This window comes from Rana temporaria, chromosome 4, assembly GCF_905171775.1.
Source record: "Rana temporaria chromosome 4, aRanTem1.1, whole genome shotgun sequence".
Taxonomy (NCBI): domain Eukaryota; kingdom Metazoa; phylum Chordata; class Amphibia; order Anura; family Ranidae; genus Rana; species Rana temporaria.
The window spans coordinates 15050219-15074625 of record NC_053492.1 but is presented as its reverse complement, the minus strand read 5'-3'; the positions used below and the strand labels follow the sequence as shown (position 1 = coordinate 15074625).

The 24407-nt window shown below is 49.6% G+C and overlaps 1 protein-coding gene across 2 annotated transcripts in view; it reads right to left on the bottom strand.

Annotated features, from left to right (window-relative positions):
- The window catches only part of CAD (carbamoyl-phosphate synthetase 2, aspartate transcarbamylase, and dihydroorotase), a 94769-nt gene that overhangs the window by 49073 nt on the left and 21289 nt on the right, over positions 1 to 24407 (bottom strand). For both annotated transcript variants that reach the window (XM_040348007.1, XM_040348008.1), the window contains exons 3-9: positions 22401 to 22530; positions 20678 to 20820; positions 18242 to 18383; positions 13635 to 13806; positions 3601 to 3786; positions 3369 to 3481; positions 3135 to 3283 (exon numbers count right to left, since the gene is read on the bottom strand). In XM_040348007.1, coding sequence (XP_040203941.1) covers positions 3135 to 3283; positions 3369 to 3481; positions 3601 to 3786; positions 13635 to 13806; positions 18242 to 18383; positions 20678 to 20820; positions 22401 to 22530 — 1035 coding nt within the window. The remainder of the gene's footprint in view (positions 1 to 3134; positions 3284 to 3368; positions 3482 to 3600; positions 3787 to 13634; positions 13807 to 18241; positions 18384 to 20677; positions 20821 to 22400; positions 22531 to 24407) is intronic.

Here is a 24407-nt window from a genome sequence, read left to right as displayed (position 1 = left end):
CAGGGTACCCAGGCACTGCACTAACAAACCCACCTAAGCTTTGCAGCCACCAGTCAGGGCACCCTAGCGCTGCCAACACTGCCAACCAAGGCGCCCTGCCGACTTTGCAATTAGGGCATTCCAGCCCTGCAGACACCATCAACCAGGGTGTCCCCGACACTGTATTTACAAACCCACCAAGTGCGTAGGCCAAATATACCAAGACTGGGTTATCCACACGTTCCGCAGCACCCACCAATCAGTGACCTGCAGCAACCACAGCCAATCAGGGTGTCCCACTGGCTTTGCAACTACTGTCATCCGTGGTTGGCTATTGCCTACCAGGGCACACCAGCACTGCACTCACCAACCCAACTGGATCTGCAACTATTGCCAACCAGGGCACCCCAACTCTGCAAACAATACCAACTAGGATGTCCCACACACCGGCTTTACAACTACTGCCATCCATGGTGCCCCCCAGCTCTGCAGCTATTGCCAACTAGGGCATCCCAGCACACCACTCACTGACCCAACTGGCTCTGCACCCACCAACCAGTGCACCCTGGGTCTGCAATGGATGCAAACAGGGGTGTCCCACTAGCTTTACAACTACTGCCATCCATGGTGCCCACCAGCTCTGCAGCTATTGCTAACCAGGGCATCCCAGCACACCACACACCGATCCAACTGGCTTTGCACAGACCAACCAGTGCACCCTGCAATGAATGCAAACAAGGGTGTCATACTGGCTTTGCAGCTACTACCATCCATGGTGCACTCCCAGCTCTGCAGCCATTGCCAACTAGGGCATCACAGCACTGCACTCACCGACCCAACTGGCTCTGCACCCACCAACCAGGGGACCCCGGCCCCACAACCACCTCGAAACAGGATGCCCTGACTGCAACCACAGCTCTACACCCACCAACCCACAAGGCTTTGCACCCAACAACCAGGGTACTGTCAGAGGTGAATTAGTTAGCTCTCTAATGTGCAACCACAGAGGGGGTCCGGAATGCAGTAAGAAATGCCAATCTTATATTTAAGGGTCAGACAATATTTTGCACAATCATTTTTGAAATGCAAAGTGTCCACCTGTCATCCTTCACCTCTTTTCTCTCCTACGGATACAACATTGCTCATCCCATCCATACAATTTTGATTCCCCATCCTCCACCCACCTCTTTGTGGTGACTAAAGACACATTTACAATGCCCTCAGTCTACCAAACTAGAGACTGAGGGTGCTCAGCCATTGGAAGTGACCATTTACAGCAAATGTTCCTGCGACGGAGGGCCCATGGAACACAGAACCTCTTGGAAAGGTTGGGAAACTCTTGTTTCAGCTCCCCATGCACCTCTTATGTCCAAGTCACCCTGTGCCATCCTGTATCCAGGAGTCAGCCCGACCTCGTTATCCACCCCCTTGTGTTAAAAGTTTATAAAAAAAGACTGTATTCTGGTTCTAACAAACAGTCCATGTTCAGCAATCAAGCATAGTCTTGTTTGTCATTGTCAGCGGTTGGACTATCTGATTATCTATATTCAGACTGGGAGGAAGCGGACCGTGGGACGTTTCGTTACACTTTCCTTACAGACACACATGGGAGCTGCCACTGTCAATGGCCTTCTGAAGGATATCTGTTGCCTGGCTAGTACCCCTGACCAACCGGGTCCCCCATAATGCCCATCTAGAATATCAGACATCCTTACTCCAGGGCTCGACAAATCCCGGGGGCGCCAGGTCGCCATGGCGACTAGAAATGGTGTCCTGGCGACTTGGCTTGGAAGGTGGGCCATCTGGTGGTGAGCCGTTGGCATTACAAGTTATTACCACCAGATGTGTGAGCTGGCGCCATCTGGTGGTGGCTGTTGGTATTACAAGTTAAGCATTACAAGTTAAAGCGGGGGTTCACCCAAAAATAAACATTCTGACATTAGCTATATGCCTCCAGCATACTGCTAACATCTGCAGTATGCCGTTTATTTTTTTATTTTTTTTTTTGGACTTATCGTTATACGAGCCGTTGTTATCCGGCTCCGAGCGGGGGATTACTTCCAGGTAGAGGCGTTCCTAAGCAAAGAGGAGTTGATTGACGGGCTGCTAAAGCGCGTCATGCCTTTCCGAAAATACCCAAAGTCACACTCGGGTGTTTACGGCGCCTGCGCAGTCAGCTCTACACGGCAGGCGCCGTAAACGCCCGAGTGTGACTTTGTGTATTTTCGGAAGGGGTGACGTGCCTTAGCAGCCGTCAATCAACTCCTCTTCGCTTAGAAACGCCCATTCTCCGCAGGATTCCCCGCTCGGAGCCAGTAAACAAGGGCTCATGTAACGATAATTACAAAAAAAATAAAAAAAACAGCATACTGCAGATGTTAGCAGTATGCTGGAGCTAATGTGAAAAAGTGGATTTTTGGGTGAACCTCCGCTTTAAACAGCAATTCTAATGTCATTTTTCACTGCCATCTTCTTCCCTCTAATTAGAACCCCCACACATTATATATATTTTTTATCCTAACACCCTAGAGAATAAAATGGCGATCATTGCAATACTTTCTGTCACGCCGTATTTGCACAGCGGTCTTACAAGCGCACTTTTTTGGGAAAAAAATAAAACATTTTTTTAATTAAAAAATAAGACAACAGTAAAGTTATCCCCATTTTTTTTAATATTATGAAAGATAATGTTACGCCGAGTAAATTCATACCCAACATGTCACGCTTCAAAATTGCACCCGCTCGTGGAATGCCGACAAACTTTTACCCTTTAAAATCTTCATAGGCGACGTTTAAAAAAAATCTACAGGTTGCATGTTTTGAGTGACAAGAGGAGGTCTTGGGCTAGAATTATTGCTCTCGCTCTACCAATCGCGGCGATACCTCACATGTGTGGTTTGAACACCATTTACATATGCGGGCGCTGCTCACGTATGTGTTCGCTTCTGCGCGCGAGCTCGTCGGGACGGGGTGCGTTTTCTGGCTCCTAACTTTTTTAGCTGGCTCCTAGATTCCAAGCAAATTTGTCAAACCCTGCCTTACTCACATACAAGGCAAACATGGAGGTAAACATGGCCGCCAAGAAATTAGTATTTAAGAAGTAGCAATAGCAGCCTGCATGGCTCTCTGGAAAGGTTTCCTATTGGAGACGTTACCTGGGATCCAGAGTAGTCAAACTCCCCGGCCTGGCCGATAGAGAGCCCCCCGGAGCCCAGGATCAGCACTTTACGAGGTCTGCAGGCAATCACCTCCGACTCGCTGGGAGAGTCTTTGTATGTGAGGAGATCATCCAGCCGCTGCTTCACTGGAGGAGAGAGCAGAAGACAGACAGCTGTAATCATGTTTGCTATATTGGTGGTCCCCTTCCTCCCGCCATGATGGGCACTCACCTGTGACTCCTCCCACTTTGCCAGCCTTTATATCCCGCACGGTGTCCAAGAAGACGTCAAACAGACACACCAAGTCCATGGGGCCAGCACGGTGCTCAGGGTGGAACTGCACACTGGAAGAGCAAACCAGGAGACCCCCATAATGAATTTCTGCTCAAGAAGGTCACATGACTACAACACAGGAAACTGCAAGACTCCATTAGCAGCCATTAAAGAAAGAAGCTTCACCCACCTGAAGAACGGTTTGGAGTCGTGAATGATGCCCTCATTGGACTCATCATTGGCATTGGTAAAGAGCGGTGACCAGCCTTCTGGTAAGGTTTTGGGGTCAACGGCGTAGCCATGATTCTGAGAGGTGATGAAGCATCTTCGGGAGCCCTCGTGGATACACGGCTGGTTATGGCCGCGGTTCCCATACCTGTGTAGAAAATGAAATCAGGGCAGAGAACAGTACCCTCTCTCAATGCCACCTCCAGGAACTGAAATGCATCTATTACCAGTGAAGGGCACCTCTACATTGTATTTGAGAATGGTTTCTAATTCTATAAATGTTTCTGTAATGTATGTAAAAGTTTTTATGCGGAAAATAAAAACAAATTTAGAAAACAGGTACATGAATAACCAGACCTCCAGCTGAGAAACATTGCTTGCCCTCCTGCCATAGCGATACCAGCTCTCTACATAGCCATAGAGCAAACCAGGACATTGTATAACCAGAACCCATCTGAAGCATCAATTTTCCTCTAGCCATAGTGCCACCTGCAGTCTACTTTACCAAGAATAACCATAAAGCAGACAAACCAGGTACTTGTATGTATAACCGGACCCAATATGAGAACATCGGCTGCCCTCCTGCTAAGGTGACGCTGGCACTGTACATTACCCAATACAACTAGAAACCAGGTCCTTGTATTACCAGACGCCATCCGAGGAACATCGCCTGCCCTCCTGCTAAGGGGACGCTGGCACTGTACATTACCCAATACAAACCAGGTCCTTGTATTACCAGACGCCATCTGAGGAACATCGGCTGCCCTCCTGTTATGGTGACGGCTGCCCTCTATACAGCAGACATACCAGATCAGTGTATAACCAGGCCTCACTATGAGGCATTTCCTTCCTTCTTGCCATAGTGCCACCTGGACGCTACATTACCAATAACCATAGAGCACACAAACCAAGTTCTTGTATAACCAGACCCACCAACTTTGGAGCATCGCCTAGCCTCCTGCACTCTACATTACCTAGAACAGAGATTTGCAATTAGCGGACCTCCAGCTGTTGCAAAACTACAAGTCCCATCATGCCTCTTCCTCTGGGTGTCATGCTCATGGCTGTCAGAGTCTTGCTATGCCTCATGGGACTTGTAGTTCTGCAACAGCTGGGAGGTCCACTAATTGCATATCCCTAACCTATAATAACCAAAGAGCAGACAAACAAGGTCTTTGTATTACTAGCCCCGCTATCTGCGGAAGGGTCATCGGACCAGTTTTTTTTTCCCCCCCACTTGTGTCCCCATTGGGACCCAAGTCACGTAGTAAGGAAGAAGTGAAGGTAAATATCGCAATGAGAACACAAACCGCAAAAAAAAAAATTGGGACAATGGATCCAACCCTTCCAAACTCCATCCAGAACGTTCTGCATCAATGGCTGAATTTTGACTAACAAAGCCAACAATGAGTTAAAGTGGTTGTTAAAGGTTCGTGTTTTTTCACCTTAATGCATTCTATGCATTAAAAGGGGTTGTAAAGGTACAATTTTTTCCCTAAATAGCTTCCTTTACCTCAGTGCAGTCCTCCTTCACTTACCTCATCCTTCCATTTTGCTTTTAAATGTTCTTATTTCTTCTGAGAAATCCTCACTTCCTGTTCTTCTGTCTGTAACTCCACACAGTAATGCAAGGCTTTCTCCCTTGTGTGGAGTGTCCTGCTCGCCCGCTCCCTTGGACTACAGGAGAGTCAAGACGCTCTTTTCGTTGCAGATAGAGAAAGGAGCTGTGTGTTAGTGGGCGTCCTGACTCTCCTGTAGTCCAAGGGAGGGGGTGAGCACGACACTCCACATCAGGGAGAAAGCCTTGCATTACTGTGTGGAGTTACAGACAGAAGAACAGGAAGTGAGGATTTCTCAGAAGAAATAAGGACATTTAAAAGCAAAATGGAAGGATGAGGTAAGTGAAGCTAAAGGAAGCTATTTAGGAAAAAAAATTGTACATTTACAACCCCTTTAAAGCGGAGTTCCGGCCACCATTTCACTTTTTAAATATAAATACCCCTGTAATACACAAGCTTAATGTATTCTAGTAAAGTTAGTCTGTAAACTAAGGTCCGTTTTGTTGTTACAGCATTTAGACACTTTATAAAATAGAAATTGACTGGGGCCATCTTAAGTGTGGGCATCATGAAGCCAGACTGTATGACTTCCTGGATTTCAGCCTTGCAAATCTCGCACATGCTCAGTGCTGCACAAGCAGTGTCAGATCAGGTTTCAGCACCTGTACTGTCCAAGTCACATGATTCTTTGAGACTGGGGAGTGCACAGATTCCTGGAAAGTTACACCCACTACATTCCCAGGAGTCTGTGCGGTGTAGGTCAGGAAGCTTAAGCACCTAGGTTGCAGGAAGAGGGAAGATTAACTATTCTGCCTAGCAACAACACTTTGAAGGCATCAAAAAAAAAAAAAAAAAAAAAAAAATCGTAAAGGACTAATGACATTTTTTAAAACTACTGATGTAATGTTATATTTATGGGTGGAACTCCACTTTAAAGGTGAAAAAAAAACACCTAGCTGTCACAAGCCCCCCAGCCCCCCCGTTTTACTTACCTGAGCCTGTTCACCTGCTGTGCGCGCGTCCCCTTCTCCACGGAGTCTGGCTGTCGATTGGATAGATTGATAGCAGCGCAGCCATTGGCTCTGCTCCCGCTGCTGTCAATCAAATCCAATGACGTGGCCGCCAGGGGGCGGGACCGAGTCATACATTCGGCGGCTATGGACGCCAACTGTATGACATGGGAGAGCGCCCACCAACCAACCCCCTCAGGAAAGAGCTTCCCAGAGGAGGTTATCTTTAGCGGGGAGGAGCTGAAACAGCCGCCGTGGGACCCCAGAACAGGAGGATTAGCGCCACTCTGTGCAGAACAAACTGTACAGTGGCGATAAGTATGCCGTGTTTTTTTTTTTTTTTTTTTTTTAAATCCAACCTTTACAACCCCTTTTACCGGTTGCCGACCGCCGCATGTACATGTACGTCCACAGAATGGCACGTACAGGCATATGGGCGTACATGTACGTCCCCGCCTTTCCGCGGGTCCGATCGGGACCCCCCCCCCCCGCTACATGCGGCGATCGGATACCCGCGGGGAGCGATCCGGGACGAGGGCGCGGCTGTACGTTTATAGCCGCTCCGTCGCGATCGCTCCCCGGAGCTGAAGAACGGGGAGAGACGTATGTAAACACGGCTTCCCCGTGCTTCACTGTGGCAGCGTATCGATCGTGTCATCCCTTTTATAGGGAGACTCGATCGATGACGTCAGTCCTACAGCCACACCCCCCTACAGTTGTAAACACACACTAGGTGAACCCTAACTCTTACAGCGCCCCCTGTGGTTAACTCCCAAACTGCAACTGTCATTTTCACAATAAACAATGCAATTTAAATGCATTTTTTGCTGTGAAAATGACAATGGTCCCAAAAATGTGTCAAAATTGTCCGAAGTGTCCGCCATAATGTCGCCGTCACGAAAAAAAAAACGCTGATCGCCGCCATTAGTAGTGAAAATTTTTTTTTATAAAAAAGAGATTTTTAATACAGCTTACCTGTAAAATCTTTTTCTTGGAGTACATCACGGGACACAGAGCGGCATTCATTACTATATGGGTTATATGGAGTACCTTCAGGTGATGGACACTGGCAATCTCAAACAGGAAATGCCCCTCCCTATATAACCCCCTCCCATAGGAGGAGTACCTCAGTTTTGTAGCAAGCAGTATGCCTCCCAAAATGGTCCTCAAAAAAGAGGGGTGGGAGCTCTGTGTCCCGTGATGTACTCCAAGAAAAAGATTTTACAGGTAAGCTGTATTAAAAATCTCTTTTTCTTTATCGTACATCACGGGACACAGAGCGGCATTCATTACTATATGGGATGTCCCAAAGCAATGCTTACAATGAGGGGAGGGAGAACATCTCCAAGACAAAAGGATTTAATTTAGAGATATACTCAAATCATAATAAATCCAACTTAGTTGAGAAAAATAATTTTAAATTTTAAATTTAACTCAAAAAAGAGGAGCCCCCGGAATCCGAGGGTCTCAAACTGCAGCCTGCAGCACTGCCTGCCCGAAGGCAGTATCAGTATTCCTTCTTACGTCCAACTTGTAGAATTTTGTAAACGTGTGGACAGAAGACCAGGTTGCCGCCTTGCAAACTTGAGCCATAGAGATCTGGTGGTGTGCTGCCCAGGAGGCGCCCATGGCTCTAGTAGAATGAGCCTTTAATGATACTGGAGGAGGCAACCCTTTCAAGCCGTAGGCCTGAGTGATTAATTGCTTAATCCACCTAGAAATGGTGGACTTTGCAGCTGCCTGCCCCTTCTTGGGCCCATCCGGTAGAATGAACAGCACATCTGTTTTCCGGATCTTCTTTGTAGCTTTAAGATAGGCCTTCATGGCCCTGACAATATCCAAGGTATGCAGCAACCCTTCCTTTCTGGAAGTAGGTTTAGGGAAGAAGGATGGTAATACCAAATCCTGGTTCAAATGAAAACTGGATATGACCTTCGGTAGGAAGGAAGGATGAGGGCGGAGAACGACCCCGTCCTTATGAAAAACAAGATATGGTTCCTTACAGGATAAGGCCGCTAGCTCCGAAACTCTTCTTGCGGAAACTATGGCAACCAAAATTACTAACTTCCTTGTCAGTAGAACCAAAGGAATTTCAGCCAACGGCTCAAACGGTTGTTTCTGTAAACTTGACAGAACAAGATTTAAATCCCACGGACAAAGCGGGGATTTAACTGGAGGTCTAATACGTAAGACCCCTTGAAGGAAGGTCTTAACCAGCGAGTGGGTGGCCAGCGGCCGCTGAAACCACACTGACAGAGCAGAAATCTGTCCTTTGATTGTGCTTAATGCCAATCCTTTATCCACTCCTAGCTGGAGAAAACTTAATACTCTATCGATGGTAAATTTGCGAGAAAGCCATCGCTTGGACTCACACCAGCCTACATAGGCCTTCCAGACCCTGTAATAAATCACCCTAGAGACCGGTTTCCTGGCTCTGATTAGGGTAGAGACTACTTTCTGAGACAGACCTCTACCCCTGAGAATCAGGGATTCAGCTTCCAGGCCGTCAAATTTAGATGCCGTAAGGCAGGGTGGAGGATCGGACCTTGCGATAGCAGGTCTGGCCGTAGAGGAAGAGTCCAAGGGTCTCCCACTACCATCTTTAGGATGAGTGAGTACCATGCCCTTCTGGGCCATGCTGGAGCTACCAGGATGACTGGTATGTGTTCCACCCGGATCCTGCGCAGCAGGCGGGGTAGTAACTGGAGCGGGGGAAACGCATAAAGAAGTTTGAACTGATGCCAAGGGCAAACCAACGCATCGGTTCCGCAGGCCATCGGATCCCTTGAGCGGGATATGAACCTGTCTAGTTTCTTGTTGAGTCTCGATGCCATGATATCCACGTCCGGCACTCCCCATCTTTGGCAGAGTGCTTGAAAGACTTGTGGATGCAGAGACCATTCCCCCGGCCATAGAGTCTGGCGGCTTAAGAAGTCCGCCTGAAAGTTGTCCACTCCTGGAATGAATATTGCCGATATGCAGGGCACATGCGCCTCTGCCCATAGGAGAATCAAGCTCACCTCTCTCTGAGCGGCTTGACTCCTGGTTCCCCCTTGGTGATTTATGTATGCCACGGCCGTGGCATTGTCTGATTGAATTCTCACCGGGAACCCCTGCAATTTTGACGTCCAAGCCCTGAGGGCTAGTCGAGCAGCTCTGAGCTCCAAGATGTTGATGGGCAACTGCTTCTCTGGCTTTGCCCAAGTACCTTGGCGAGTGCAACCATCCAAAATTGCTCCCCAGCCCGTCAGGCTGGCGTCTGTGGTCACTATCTTCCAAGCCACTGGGCTGAAAGACTTCCCCTTCAGTAGATTCTGAGGGTCTAACCACCAACACAGACTTTGTCGGACTCTTGATAAGAGCGGCAACGGGATATCCAAGGCCTGTGGCCTTCTGCTCCATGCTGACAGGATGGCTGCCTGTAGGATGCGAGTGTGGCTCTGGGCGTATGGTACCGCCTCGAACGTGGCCACCATCTTGCCTAGTAACCTCATACATAGGCGAATAGTCGGTTCTTTCTTGCTTAGAACCAGTAGGATTAATTCCTTGATGGCTTTTACCTTCCTCAGAGGTAGGAACACTCTCGATTTAGGACCCAGCCGAACCTCTCGAGGTATTGGACCGTGAGGGCCACTGCTCGCTCCAAGCCGGGAGACGAGTGGTCTATGACTAGGAGGTCGTCCAGGTATGCTAGGATCGTGACCCCTTGGATCCTTAGCTTGGCTAGGATCGGGGCTAGGACCTTCGTGAACACCCGGGGGGCCGTAGCCAACCCGAAGGGAAGCGCCACGAATTGGAAGTGACGCGAAGCCACCATGAAGCGTAGATATCTTTGATGTGGCTGATAAATTGGAACATGAAGGTAGGCATCCTTTATGTCTATGGACGCCATGAAGTCGTCCTTCTGGAGTGTGGCAGCTGCTGACCGCACGGATTCCATCCGAAATGAGCGGATCTTTAGATATGCATTTACCATCTTTAGGTCCAAAATTGGCCTGACATCTCCATTGGATTTTGGGATGATGAATAGGTTGGAGTAGAAACCCAGCCCCTGTTCCAGGACTGGTACCTCTACTATTACTTCCTGGGAAAGTAGATGATCTAATGCCGATCTTAATGCGGCTCCCTTTTCCGGATCGTTTGGAATCCTCGACTCCTGGAAATGAGGAGGAGGAAACCTTAGGAAATCTAATTTGTAGCCTGTGGCCACGGAAGACCGTACCCACTCGTCGGGAATGCTGGCTTCCCAAATCTCTGAAAAGAGTCGCAGCCTTCCCCCCACCTTCGTGGGTGGGGGCGCCCCTTCATAAGGTTGGCTTGGGGGCTGGTTTTGCTGGTTTGCGAAACCACTGCCTTTTGCCTCTAACAGCCTGTCCTTGTGATTTGCTGTTGAAGCCGAAGTTTGCTTTTGCAGGAGGCCGTCGATACTGCTTGGCATTAGAGGGCCCCTGCCCAGGGGAATACTGTCGTTTAAACGCAGGCCCCTGAACCTTCTTCTTAGTTGGCAAGAGAGTACTCTTGCCGTTTGAAATGGTCTGAATGTATTTATCTAGGTCTTCTCCGAAGAGTCGTCCTCCATGGAAGGGGAACCCTACCAGGAGCTTCTTGCATGGGGGCTCAGCCTCCCAGCTTTTTAACCATAAGAGTCTTCTCATATGGATAAGGGATAACGATAAACGTGACGCTTGCTGGATAGAATCCTTGATTGCGTCTACCGTAAAACATATGGCCTTAGGGACATCCGAAAATTCTTCTGCCTGCTGGGCAGGAATAAGTTTAAGCATCTGCTTAAATTGATCCGATAATGCTTGAGCGACCCCAATCGCAGCCACAGCTGGCTGTACTACTGCCCCTGCAGTAGTGAAGGAGTTCTTAAGTAGTGCTTCCAAGCGCTTATCAACTGGATCCTTGAACACCTGTATGTTTTCTACAGGGCATGTTAACGATTTGTTAACACATGAGATGGCTGCGTCCACTGCAGGAGTAGCCCATCTTTTGGGAAATTTTTCTTCCATAGGATATAGGACAGAGAACCTTTTAGGTGGTAAGAAGATCTTATCTGGCTTGTTCCAATCTTGGAACAAAACTCCCTCTAATAGAGGATGGATCGGAAACACAGCATTGCTTTGAGGCGCCATCAGTGAGCCCAAAGCTGAAACCGTCGATACCTGGAGATCTGGTACTGGCAAGTTGAATGCCCTATGGACCAAGTCCGACAATCCTTGAATCCACCAGCTCTCCCTCAGGGAGACTGCCCCAGACTCCTCTGTATCCGGATCTTCGATCCCTGAACCTACTTGGTCCTTGTCCAAGAGGTCGTCCAATTCCCCTGAGGAAAGGACCTCCTCTTCTGAGGGTCCGCGCTCGGGCGACGGAGATCTATTCCGCTTACTGCCCCGCATAGCTGCGGCTATCATTTTACCCATGCTTTTCTGCATCTCTTTTAAAGAGGTGAGTAATACCTCCTCCGTGACCATCTTAGGGTTGGACTGACCCGCGTCAGCTCCAGCCCCAGATCCCGATGGCCCCAAGGCTCCCTGTGGGGAAAGCAGCGGCATAGCTTTGTCCGAGACCTCAGACTCTCTGGGGGAATCCCCACCTCTTGTACCCTTGTTTTTTGATGCCATGGTACAATATCGAGGTACACCTGCTACTTATTGGTACCTGGGACTTATAAATAGTTAAATGCCCAAACACCTGTTTGGGGGATAAAAAAATGCTTCCTCTCCCCTAGATGACACTTTTTTTTTTTTTTTTTTTCTTTTTTTTTTTTTTTTTTTTCAAATCTAGGAAAGAAAAAACATTCTGTCCCCCTGAGTAGTATTGCAAGAAAAACTATGAGATGGAAAAGAAACAGCCTATTACTAGGCTTGAAAACAGTCTTTCTGAAGACTGCAATATTCTTTCTGGCCACTGTGTGTCCTCGGCGCCCCGTGCTTGCCGTTCTGGTCTTTCCTCCTCAGTTCCAAAGTATTGAATGAGCTATATGGAACAAACAAGGAAGGGCCGCCCCTTCCTTAAGCCACTGACCCGCCCTTCCCCCCCAGCAATCTCAAACAGGAAATGCCCCTCCCGACAGGGGGGGGTGGGGTTGGGAGGAAGGGACCTCTCTGCTCCAGCAAACTGCAGCCTGCAACCATGAGGAGGTCAGCGTTTTGCCTGCCTTGCAGGCTCTGAGGAGGAAGACTGAATGGAGCATCGCCTGGAGGCTTGCAGGTAAGCACAGCTCTCTGACACACACATATACTTTTATATCACACAGGCCCCACTCAATGCTTTTCCAACACTACAAGGGAGGTCACATCTTATGGGGAATAATACATATAGAGCCATCCTATCTTTATGATATGTGACTAGTTTGCCAGATGCAGTGCATAACTTTAGGCATGTCCCCTGTGACCCCCCAGAAAAAACCTGCTAAGAACCAAGTTCCGCAAGTTTTCCCCTCACTTACCTGCTCCATGCCGCAGGACTTTGCCAAGCAAGAGGCCCAATCTTCCCCCATCTCGGTGGGGATGTCTAGACCTTCAGGCCCTGGGTTCCTATGAAGGATCCACTGTCCTGGGCCCATATAGCACTCTGGCAACAGAAACATTAGGCACCCAAAGGTTTCTAAGTTCTGGGCCCAGGGTCCAGCTCTCTAAAAAGAAAAGCATTATGGGCTATACCCCAAGGGTTTGGGGTCCGGTTACTGACCACTTTAGCGCTGAGGCTTTTTTGGACAGAACCGGTTAGCTCACCTAATCCCAAGGATGCGGAGGCAAGCTAAACCATGACTAACACCTAAGACACTGGCGGAAAAACTGAGGTACTCCTCCTATGGGAGGGGGTTATATAGGGAGGGGCATTTCCTGTTTGAGATTGCCAGTGTCTACACCTGAAGGTACTCCATATAACCCATATAGTAATGAATGCCGCTCTGTGTCCCGTGATGTACGATAAAGAAAATGCAATAAAACTATCCCCTATTTTGTAAACGCTATACATTTTGCGCAAACCAATCGATAAACGCTTATTTCGATTTTCTTTTTTACCAAAAATAGGAAGAAGAATACGTATCGGCCTAAACGGAGGAAAAAAATAATTTTATATATGTTTTTGGGGGATATTTATTATAGCAAAAAGTAAAAAATATTGAATTGTTTTCAAAATTGTCGCTCTATTTTTGTTTATAGCGCAAAAAATAAAAACCGCAGAGGTGATCAAATACCACCAAAAGAAAGCTCTATTTGTGGGGAAAAAAGGACGCCAATTTTGTTTGGGAGCCACGTCGCACGACCGCGCAATTGTCAGTTAAAGCGACGCAGTGCCGAATCGCAAAACCTGGCCTGGGCATTTAGCAACAAAATGGTCCGGGGCTTAGGTGGTTAACTTAGTGGAGCTGCCACCAGCGCACCCAAAAATACCCCCCCACAATCCATGCTTACTTCATCTTGTAGGTCTTGGCCCCGATGACCAGGGACAGGATCTGGTGCCCCAGGCAGATTCCAAACACCGGCTTTGGTTGGTCTTCATTCATGAAGTTTCGGATGTTCTGGACAGACTCCTGGCAGAAGAGCGGATCTCCAGGACCATTACTGAGAAAAAGCCCGTCAAAGTCTGGAGGGAAAAAAAATAAAATAAAAAAATCGCACAGAGTGAAGGAAACAAGAAAGGACGGACACATTGAGATGTACAGACTGTCCCCTCCCACCAGTCATGATCTGCCTGCATTGCATATAGAGAAGTCCAAAAACCCGGTGAGGACGCCTAAAATAAAGTGTGGAATTAAATCAGAGGTTGATGAGGGCGGAGTAAGGGAGGGAGGAACAAATACAATTTTTAACCACTTGCCGCCCGTCAATGACATATTGACGTGGGCAAAGTGGTTGTAGAATCCTGAGTGGACATCATATGACGTTCTCAGGATTCTGAGCCGGGGCGCGCATTGCGGCGATCGTTGTTGCGGGGTGTCAGTCTGACAACCCCGCAACACCGATCTAGGTAAAGAGTCTCTCACGGAGGCTCTTTACCACGTGATCAGCCGCGTCCAATCACGGCTGATCACTATATAACAGGAAAAGCCGGTAATCGGCTTTTCCTCACTCGCGTCTGTCAGACGCGAGTAGGGGAGAGCCGATCGGCTGCTCCTCTGACAAGGGGGGGTTTGTGCTGATCGATTATCAGCACAACGCCCCCTGAGGATGCCCACTGGACCACCAAGGATTCCACTAGATCACCAGGGATTTAAATCAAAGGTATGCCACCCTAGACCACCAGGGATGACATATAATAGATGCCAATCAGTGCCACAATGGATGCCAATCAGTGCCCACAATGGGCATCACTGATTGGCAGGCATTGTTTGGCACTAATTGGCATCCATTAGTACAACACATTAGTTGGTGCCCATCTATGCCCATCCATGCCGCCTATCAGTGCCCATCAATGCTGCCTATCCCTGCCCATCCATGCCGCCTAACCCTGCCGCCCATCAGTGCCACATAGTGGTGCCCATCATCAATGCCACCACATCAGTGCCACCTCATCGGTGCCCAGTGCCACCTTATCAGTGCCAGTCAGTGCAGTACCATCAGTGCCCATTAGTGAAGGAGAAAACAGACCTTTTTACAATTTTTTATAACGGAAACAAAAAAACAAAACAAAAAAAAACGAATTTTTCGGTAATTTTTTTATTTTTTCTGATGAAAATAAAAATCCCAGGAGGTGATCAAATACCACCAAAAGAAAGCTCTATTTGTGGGTACAAAATGATAAAAATGTAGTTTGGGTGCAGTGTAGCATGACCGCGCAATTGTCATTCAAAGTGCAACAGCGCTGAAAGCTGGAAATTGGTCTGGGCGGGAAGGTGTACAAGTGCCCTGTATGGAAGTGGTTAATTTTCTTTTATTTGCCATTAGTGTCCCACTGGGGAAGAAATTTCTACGTCTGCCCTGGGGAAGGGAAGGTAAAATATTTAGCTAGCACTGGAACCCCCCCCCCACTGGGAGATTTCCCAATAAACATTCAGAAAGGGTAAATCGCCCCCGCAGGGACACATTGGGGGAGATTTACTAAAACTGGAGCACTCAGAATCTGGTGCAGCTGTGTATGGTAGCCAATCAGCTTGTTCCATTAAGCTTTGACAATAAAGCCTGGAAGCGGATTGGTTTCTATGCAAAGCTGCACCAGATTTTGCACTCTCCGGTTTTAGTAAATAACCCCCACAGATAAAACTCAGACCGGTCCTAACCCTTCCCTGCTCTAGCCCAAAAAAAACTAACAAGTGTGTTGACTTTAGGTGCACCCAATACTATGGGTGGTTATCTTGCTGGCATCTCTCTGGGCTCGGTGTGACATTTCCTTCTCAGCATTAAAAATGTACAATATAGACAGACAAGAAACAAGATGACAGCCCTTATATTCTGGTTTTCCTGTAAGACGCACTGAGCAGAGAGAAGGTTAGAGATGTGAAAGGACTTCAACATAAAACATTGATGGAGACCAGATCAGCAAGAGACTAAACAAAAAAACTACGTGTGAGCGCACATGTACCGCATCTGCCAGAGCCGTGCATCAGCGCGCCGCATCTGCCGGGAGCCGTGCAACAGGGCGCCGCATCTGCCGGGAGCCGTGCAACAGGGCGCCGCATCTGCCGGGAGCCGTGCAACAGGGCGCCGCATCTGCCGGGAGCCGTGCAACAGGGCGCCGCATCTGCCGGGAGCCGTGCAACAGGGCGCCGCATCTGCCGGGAGCCGTGCAACAGGGCGCCGCATCTGCCGGGAGCCGTGCAACAGGGCGCCGCATCTGCCGGGAGCCGTGCATCTGGGCGCCGCATCTGCCGGGAGCCGTGCAACAGGGCGCCGCATCTGCCGGGAGCCGTGCAACAGGGCGCCGCATCTGCCGGGAGCCGTGCAACAGGGCGCCGCATCTGCCGGGAGCCGTGCAACAGGGCGCCGCATCTGCCGGGAGCCGTGCAACAGGGCGCCGCATCTGCCGGGAGCCCTGCATCTGGGCGCCGCATCTGCCGGGAGCCCTGCATCTGGGCGCCGCATCTGCCGGGAGCCGTGCAACAGGGCGCCGCATCTGCCGGGAGCCCTGCAACAGGGCGCCGCATCTGCCGGGAGCCCTGCAACAGGGCGCCGCATCTGCCGGGAGCCCTGCAACAGGGCGCCGCATCTGCCGGGCGCCCTGCAACAGGGCGCCGCATCTGCCGGGAGCCCTGCAACAGGGCGCCGCATCTGCCGGGAGCCCTGCAACAGGGCGCCGCATCTGCCGGGAGCCCTGCAACAGGGCGCCGCATCTGCCGGGAGCCCTGCAACAGGGCGCCGCATCTGCCGGGAGCCGTGCAACAGGGCGCCGCATCCGCCGGGAGCCGAGCATCGTATCAAAGTTCTTTCTTGTATTAAGAGGCATGGACTCCAGAGAGAGAGAGATCTCATCTGGAATATGCAGTTCAGTTTTGGGCACCAGTTCTCAAAAAGGATATCAGGGAACTGGAGAAAGTGCAGAGAAGGGCAACCAAACTGATAAGAGGCATGGAGGAGCTCAGCTATGAGGAAAGATTAGAGGAACTGAATTTATTCACTCTTGAGAAGAGGAGAATTAGGGGGGATATGATCAACATGTACAAATATATAAGGGGTCCATATAGTGAACTTGGTGTTGAGTTATTCACTTTACGGTTAACACAAAGGACAAGGGGGCCTCTTTACGTCTAGAGGAAAAGAGATTTCACCTCCAAATACGGAAAGGTTTCTTCACAGTAAGAGCTGTGAAATTGTGGAACAGACTCCCTCCAGAGGTGGTTCTGGCCAGCTCAGTAGATTGCTTTAAGAAAGGTCTGGATACTTTCCTAAATGTACAGAATATAACTGAGTACTAAGATTTGTAGGTAAAGTTGATTCGGGGGAAATCAGATTGCCTCTCGGGGGATCAGGAAGGAATTTTTTCCCCTGTAGCAAATTGGATCATCGCTCTGCTGGGTTTTTTTTCACCTTCCTCCGGATCAACTGTGGGTATAGGATTGGGTATATGGGATTGTATTTTTTTTTCTTTGGTTGAACTAGATGGACTTGTGTCTTTTTTCAACCTGTCAAACTACATTCTGTGGCTGTGTATCATTGTATCCACCGATGCCCCCGACAGCAAGGCGGCCAACCGTGTGCCCCCCGACAGCAAGGCGGCCAACCGTGTGCCCCCCGACAGCAAGGCGGCCAACCGTGTGCCCCCCGACAGCAAGGCGGCCAACCGTGTGCCCCCCGACAGCAAGGCGGCCACCGTGAGCCCCCCGACAGCAAGGCGGCCACCGCGTGCCCCCGACAGCAAGGCGGCCACCGTGTTTGGACTCAGAACACAGGTTCTACATCTGAATTCTAGTCATGACACAATACAGAATGTGGGACATTAAAGGGACACCCACCTTTGCAGTATGTTACGCCTGTATATTGGGTGTAATATGTATCAAAATGCAAATGGGACACCACCACCCCTTAAAAGCACACGGTGGGAGTTCTTTCCCCTACAGCAGCAGTTTATGTGAACAGAAATTGTTGTGAACAGAAATAAAAAAAAAAAAAAAGTCTGCATTTTCTGATATTACAATTTTCAATATTTGTTCTTTTTTCGAAGTCCCGCGTTCCTTACGACGGTGTTATGTTTCACAATGCAATACAAAATGTTCCCTATGTGCCAACACACCACTGATAAGGTTTGGCCTCTGACCTAGAAAGGCAGGGCGCCATCTCAGCAATCCACCAGCGGTGGGATAGACTGACTCAACGCACATCAAACAATGCGGGGGGGTGGGGGGGGTGGTAGACTTCCTGTCTGGTGCCGTGTAATCGAGCTGGCAGAGGGAGGGTGCTCTCCTCTGAGCTGGCACTGAATCTGCAGTGACCTTGGTACAGATCACATCTTCCCCCGCCTGTGCAGGAGAGAGATCAGAGACCGGTTTGGGGGCATCTAAGAGTACAAGCCCCATCAATCACACACAAGGACGTCAGATTGTACGACAGTGGGATTCCTGTACACACATGGAGTCGCTTCCCCTTACCTGCACGGTTGATGGGAGAGTCCCAGGGCAGTATGGTCACCTCTGCCCCTCTCTGGCACAAGCAGCGGATCTGGTTGTATTTCAGGCCGCAGTCCAGGGCCGCGATCTTCACATCACCGCCACGGTTGAAAACACGCGGTTCCTGGTGGGTCAGAGAGATTGGTTAGATCAGACTGTAATCGCTACCAAACACATGGGTGACCACAAAAGCCACCACCATACACAGAACAATGCAACAAGTCTGTTCATGCCACACTGCCCAGGACCATAGGACTGGGCTTTCTCATCAAAGGTGCCCCAAGGGCAAGACACTACCCATTCTATTTATTTCAAAAACAGTGCATTGCCAGTACCAAATTCCTCCCTGCAATGGCAGAGACCATAGCACTGGTCTTTCCCACCCATGATGCCCCCAGGACAGCACCCATCAACCTCATACCCACAACAGTGTGGCTTCAAGCCCAACACCTCCGTACAATGGCAGAGACCATATGACTGGGCTTTCCCACCCATGGTGCCCCCAGAGCAGTTTCAGGATGGCACCTATAAACCTAAATTTCCACAACAGTGTAATGGTATGCCAAACACATCCCTACAATGGCAGAGGCCATAGCACTGGACTTTCCCACCCATGATGCCCCCAAGGCAGTACTAGGATGGCACCCATCTCCCTCATTTCCACAACAGTGTAGCGTCAAGTGCAACACCTCCCTACAATGTCAGAGGTCATAGGACTGGGCCCTCCCATTCAAGGTGCCACCAATTGCCCTTTTTGCCACAACAGTGGTGCCAGGCTGAACACAATGGTGTTCTGTATAATTCCATTGCACACTAACTGCCACCAACTGCACAAATCTGCACCAACTCCACAAATCTCCCTGCAACGGCAGAGGCTGAAGAACTAGGCTTTGCCAACCAAGGTGCCCCCCCCCCCCAGTGCATGGCAGCACCAATCCCCCCTCATTGCCAAAACAGTGCGCTGCCAGGCCCAAACACCTCCCGGCAATGGCAGATTCCACAAGACTCAGCTCTCCCATCCAAAATAACAGGGCAGTACCAGGGTGTCACCCATCACCTTCAATTTCACAGCAGTGTGGTGCCAGGCTCACACAATGGTAGAACGACTAGGCTGTGCCACCTACGGTGACCATAAACCATACAAGATGTCCCCAGTGTAACATCATGGCCTCCTAAATGGCAGAACCACATACCACCTAAGAGACCATAGGACTGGGCTCTCCCACCCAAGGTGCCCCCCGGGCAGAACCAGGAGACTGCGCCTACCCCCCCTCATTGTTGAAACACAATGTGCTGCCAGACTCAACATATCTCACTGCAATAGCAGAGAGCATAGGACTAGGCTTTGCCACCCAAGGTGCCCCAGGGCAGTACCAAGGCTCCACTAATTTCACAGCAGTGTGGTGGGCAAGCTCAAACCACAGGACTGATCACTTCCACTTTTGACTGCATTATATTGGATCATATTGGTTTTATATGATAAAAGACGCCTTTGATGGAGTGCGGCAGTCCAGGACATTTTTCTTTCTTCACAAAACAGTGTGGTGCCAGGCTTTAAAACACTGCCAAGCAATGGCAGGGGCCAATACGAAGGGGCTATCCAATCCAATGCCCACCCATTGCCTTTAATGTCACAACAGTGTGGTGCCAGGCTCAACACACAGTGGTCAAAAACGTGGCTGTCCCAATTTAAGGGGACCATCGATTATATGAGGTATCCCAAGTGTAATATGGCCCCCCTAAATGCCACAACTATGCCCAAACACCTCCTTGTAAACGCCATAGACCAGGGATCCTCAAACTACGGCCCTCCAGCTGTTGCGGAACTACACATCCCATGAGGCACTGTAACACACTGACATTCACAGACATGACTAAGCATGATGGGAATTGTAGTTCCTGAACAACTGGAGGGCCGTAGTTTGAAGACCCATGCCATAGATCCTCCCATCCAAGGTGCCCCCCTGTGTAGTACTAGGGCTGCCCAGTAAATGCCACACAGTGCACAATCCTAGAATTGTAGGACAGCTTTCTCATCCAAGGTCCCCAAGGGAGTACCAAAGCACCACCTGTCCACCTAGCTGCTACAACAGGCAGAACACCCAGAATGATAGAATGACCGGGCTCTCCCCATCCAAGGTGTCCCCAGTGTAGTGCCAGGGCACAGCACTAAATGCCACAGTGTCACCCGTCAGACCCAAAACAGTCAACATCCAAGATGACCACAGTCCAGAGCGCCACCCGTCTCCCTAGGACAAAACCACCAATCCTTCTGCAAAATGTCACCAATGTATGTACTTCACGTGTGAATTTAGAGGTTAGCCTGGTGCTCCGCTTTATTTTACATCCACAAATTTTTGCTTTCCCGCCATATCTTGCCCACCACTGACACCCCAGTACTCGTCACGTGGCACACACCTTCACAGACACCTCCTGCACCAGGTTCCTTTTACCAGGATCATCGTAGGGGATGTGGCCCTCGCTTGAGCCTTGTGGGATAAGCTTGCCCAGCATAGTTCCCTTCTCCCGGATCTTTTTGGTGAGGGCTCGGGTGTCCACACCTGTAGAAAGACGAAAAGGTAAAAACAACATCAGCGATCCAGCATGTTGGCAATCACACAAAAAGGAGGAGGACCTGCGGCCGTTCCAGCCTTAGACAACCCCTGAGAACAATGGAGCACCTCACTAGCCCAAATTATTCTAATGGGAACAGGGATCAGCTCTTTTAACCGCTTGCCGACCGCCGCATGTACATGTACGTCCACAGAATGGCACGTACAGGCATATGGGCGTACAGGTACATCCCTGCCTTTCCGCGGGTCGGGGGGGTCCGATCGGGACCCCCTTGCTACATGAGGCGGACGGATACCCGCGGGCAGCGATCCGGGACGAGGGCGCGGCTATTAGTTTCTAGCCGCCCCCTCGCGATCGCTCCCCGGAGCCGAACAACAGGGAGAGCTGTATGTAAACACGGCTTCCCCATGCTTCACTGTGGCGGCGCATCGATCGTGTGATCCCTTTTATAGGGAGACTCGATCGATGACGTCAGTCCTACAGCCACACCCCCCTACAGTTGTAAACACACACTAGGTGAAGCCTAACTCCTACAGCGCCCCCTGTGGTTAACTCCCAAACTGCAACTGTCATTTTCACAATAAACAATGCAATTTAAATGCATTTTTTGCTGTGAAAATGACAATGGTCCCAAAAATGTGTCAAAATTGTCCGAAGTGTCCTCCATAATGTTGCAGTCACGAAAAAAAAAAAAAAAAAAAAAAAAAAATAAAATCGCTGATCGCCGCCAATAGTAGTAAAAAATAAAAAAAATATCCCCTATTTTGTAAACGCTATAAATTTTGCGCAAATCAATCGATAAACGCTTATTGCGATTTTTTTTACCAAAAATAGGTAGAAGAATGCGTATCGGCCTAAACTGAGCAAAAAAAAAAATTTTATATATGTTTTTGGGGGATATTTATTATAGCAAAAAGTAAAAAATATTTAATTTTTTTCAAAATGGTCGCTCTATTTTTGTTTATAGCGCAAAAAAATAAAAAACGCAGAGGTGATCAAATACCACCAAAAGAAAGCTCCATTTGTGGGGAAAAAAGGACGCCAATTTTGTTTGGGAGCCACGTCGCACGAGCGCGCAATTGTCTGTTAAAGCGACGCAGTGCCGAATTGTAAAAACGCCTTTGGGCATTTAGCAGCATATTGGTCCGGTCCTTAAGTGGTTAAAGCCACTGTATAATACTTCCTGTTCTCTTTGCCTTCCTACTGGCCAATCAGGGCAGCCTTCATACTTTGAAGCCAATAGAAAAGCAAGGACGGCAAACAAGATCAGACTACACAGCAACCATCCAAGATAAGCTCGGGATTTCAAAAGGCAACAGTTCTGTAGGTATGCAGGTTGCGTAACTTTCTTTTTGACAATGTTACATTAATAACAAATGTGGCAGTTCTGTACATAGAGGGATACTCTGTTTTATGTCAGGCTTGTTAGCTGGGGGACTTTAGTAATGAATTGATCCCTCCCGCATCATAAAACTGCACAAACGGTCGCCATTTTCCCCCCATGTTTGGTCCTGGCGCACATCAGGAGTGACAATCCCAGTGTAACGATTGGCTACTCCATCCTTACCTTGTAGGCCTGGGATCTCCTGCTCTTTCAGCCATTGGTCCAGCGACTGGCTGCAGCTCCAGTGGCTGGGGTTGTCCGAGCATTCTCCCACGATGAGCGCCGACACGTGAATCCGAGCCGATTCAAACCACTGCAAGAAAAAGCAAGATATGACAGAGAGATGCCAACACAAAAATACATTTGGGGGGTGACAGGGGAGGTGGTGGGTGAAGAGAAATAACCAGAAACTGTTGCACTGTGCGAATGAAAAGATAAAAGTATTGCTGAAGTACTACGAGAAGAGCTTGGAGAACTTGGGGTAACTCATGTTCCTCAAAAAGAAAGATGCAGCCTTTCCAGTTCATTCAACCCCCAACCAGATGCTGCACTAATACCTGAGCAGGGCAAAATTGAAAAAGTAGCGTATGAACTATGTGACCTCAGTGTGCAAAGACAACTATGCCGTGGCACACCCTTATGTTAGGAACCCCAAGACCTAGGATTTTCCCCAGACAGCCTTACCCTCTAAGAAGACATCCAGACCACCATAATGCTCTAGAAGGACGAAACCCAGGACATCTCTTGGATCACCATTCCACCCTCCCTGTAGAGAGCAGGGGTCTTCAAACTATGGCCCTCCAGTTTGGGAACTACAATTCCCATCATGCCTAGCCATGAGTTTTACAATGCCTCATGGGATGTGTAGTTCCGCGACAGCTGGAGGGCCGTAGTTTGAGGATCCCTGCTGTAGAGGGACGAAACCCAGGACATCTCTAGCCCACCATTCTCCCCCCACCTCTCCCAAAAGGAGGACAAAACCCAGGACATCTCTAGACCACTATTCCCCCCCCCCCCCTCCCTAGAAGTACAAAACCCATAGGACATCTCTAGCCCACCATTCTCCCCCCACCCCTCCCAGGAGGACAAAACCCAGGACATCTCTAGACCACCATTTTCCCCCCCCCCCCTCCCAGAAGGAGGACAAAACCCAGGACATCTCTAGACCACCATTACCCCCCCCCCTCCCAGAAGGAGGACAAAACCCAGGACATCTCTAGACCACCATTCTCCCCCCACCCCTCCCAGAAGGAGGACAAAACCCAGGACATCTCTAGACCACCATTCTCCCCCCACCCCTCACAGAAGGAGGACAAAACCCAGGACATCTCTAGACCACCATTCTCCCCCCACCCCTCACAGAAGGAGGACAAAACCCAGGACATCTCTAGACCACCATTCTCCCCCCACCCCTCACAGAAGGAGGACAAAACCCAGGACATCTCAATTCTCCCCCCCCTAGAAGTACAAAACCCAGGACATCTCTAGCCCACCATTCTCCCCCCACCCCTCCCAGAAGGACAAAACCCAGGACATCTCTAGACCACCAATCTCTAGACCACCATTCTCCTCCCAGAAGGAGGACAAAACCCAGGACATCTCTAGACCACCATTCTCCCCCCACCCCTCACAGAAGGAGGACAAAACCCAGGACATCTCCAGACCACCATTCTCCCCCCACCCCTCCCAGGAGGACAAAACCCAGGACATCTCTAGACCACCATTCCCCCCCCCCCCATCTAGAAGTTCAAGTCCCAGGACATCTCTAGACCACCATTCTCCCCCCCCCCCCCCAGAAGTACAAAACCCAGGACATCTCGAGACCAACAACCCCCCCCATCTAGAAGTTCAAATACCAGGACATCTCTAGCCCACCATTCCCCCCCACCCCTTCCAGAAGGATGACAAAATATAGGACATCTCTAGACCACCTCTCTCCCCCCCCCCCCCCATCCACCCCTCCCAGAAGTACAAAACCCAGGACATCTCCAGACCACCATTCTCTTTCTTCTCACAGAAGCACAAAACCCAGGACATCTCTAGACCACCATTCTCCCCCACCCCTCCCAGAAGGAGGACAAAACCCAGGACATCTCTAGACCACCTCTCCCCCCCCCCCACCCACCCCTCCCAGAAGTACAAAACCCAGGACATCTCCAGACCACCATTCTCTTTCCCCTCCCAGAAGCA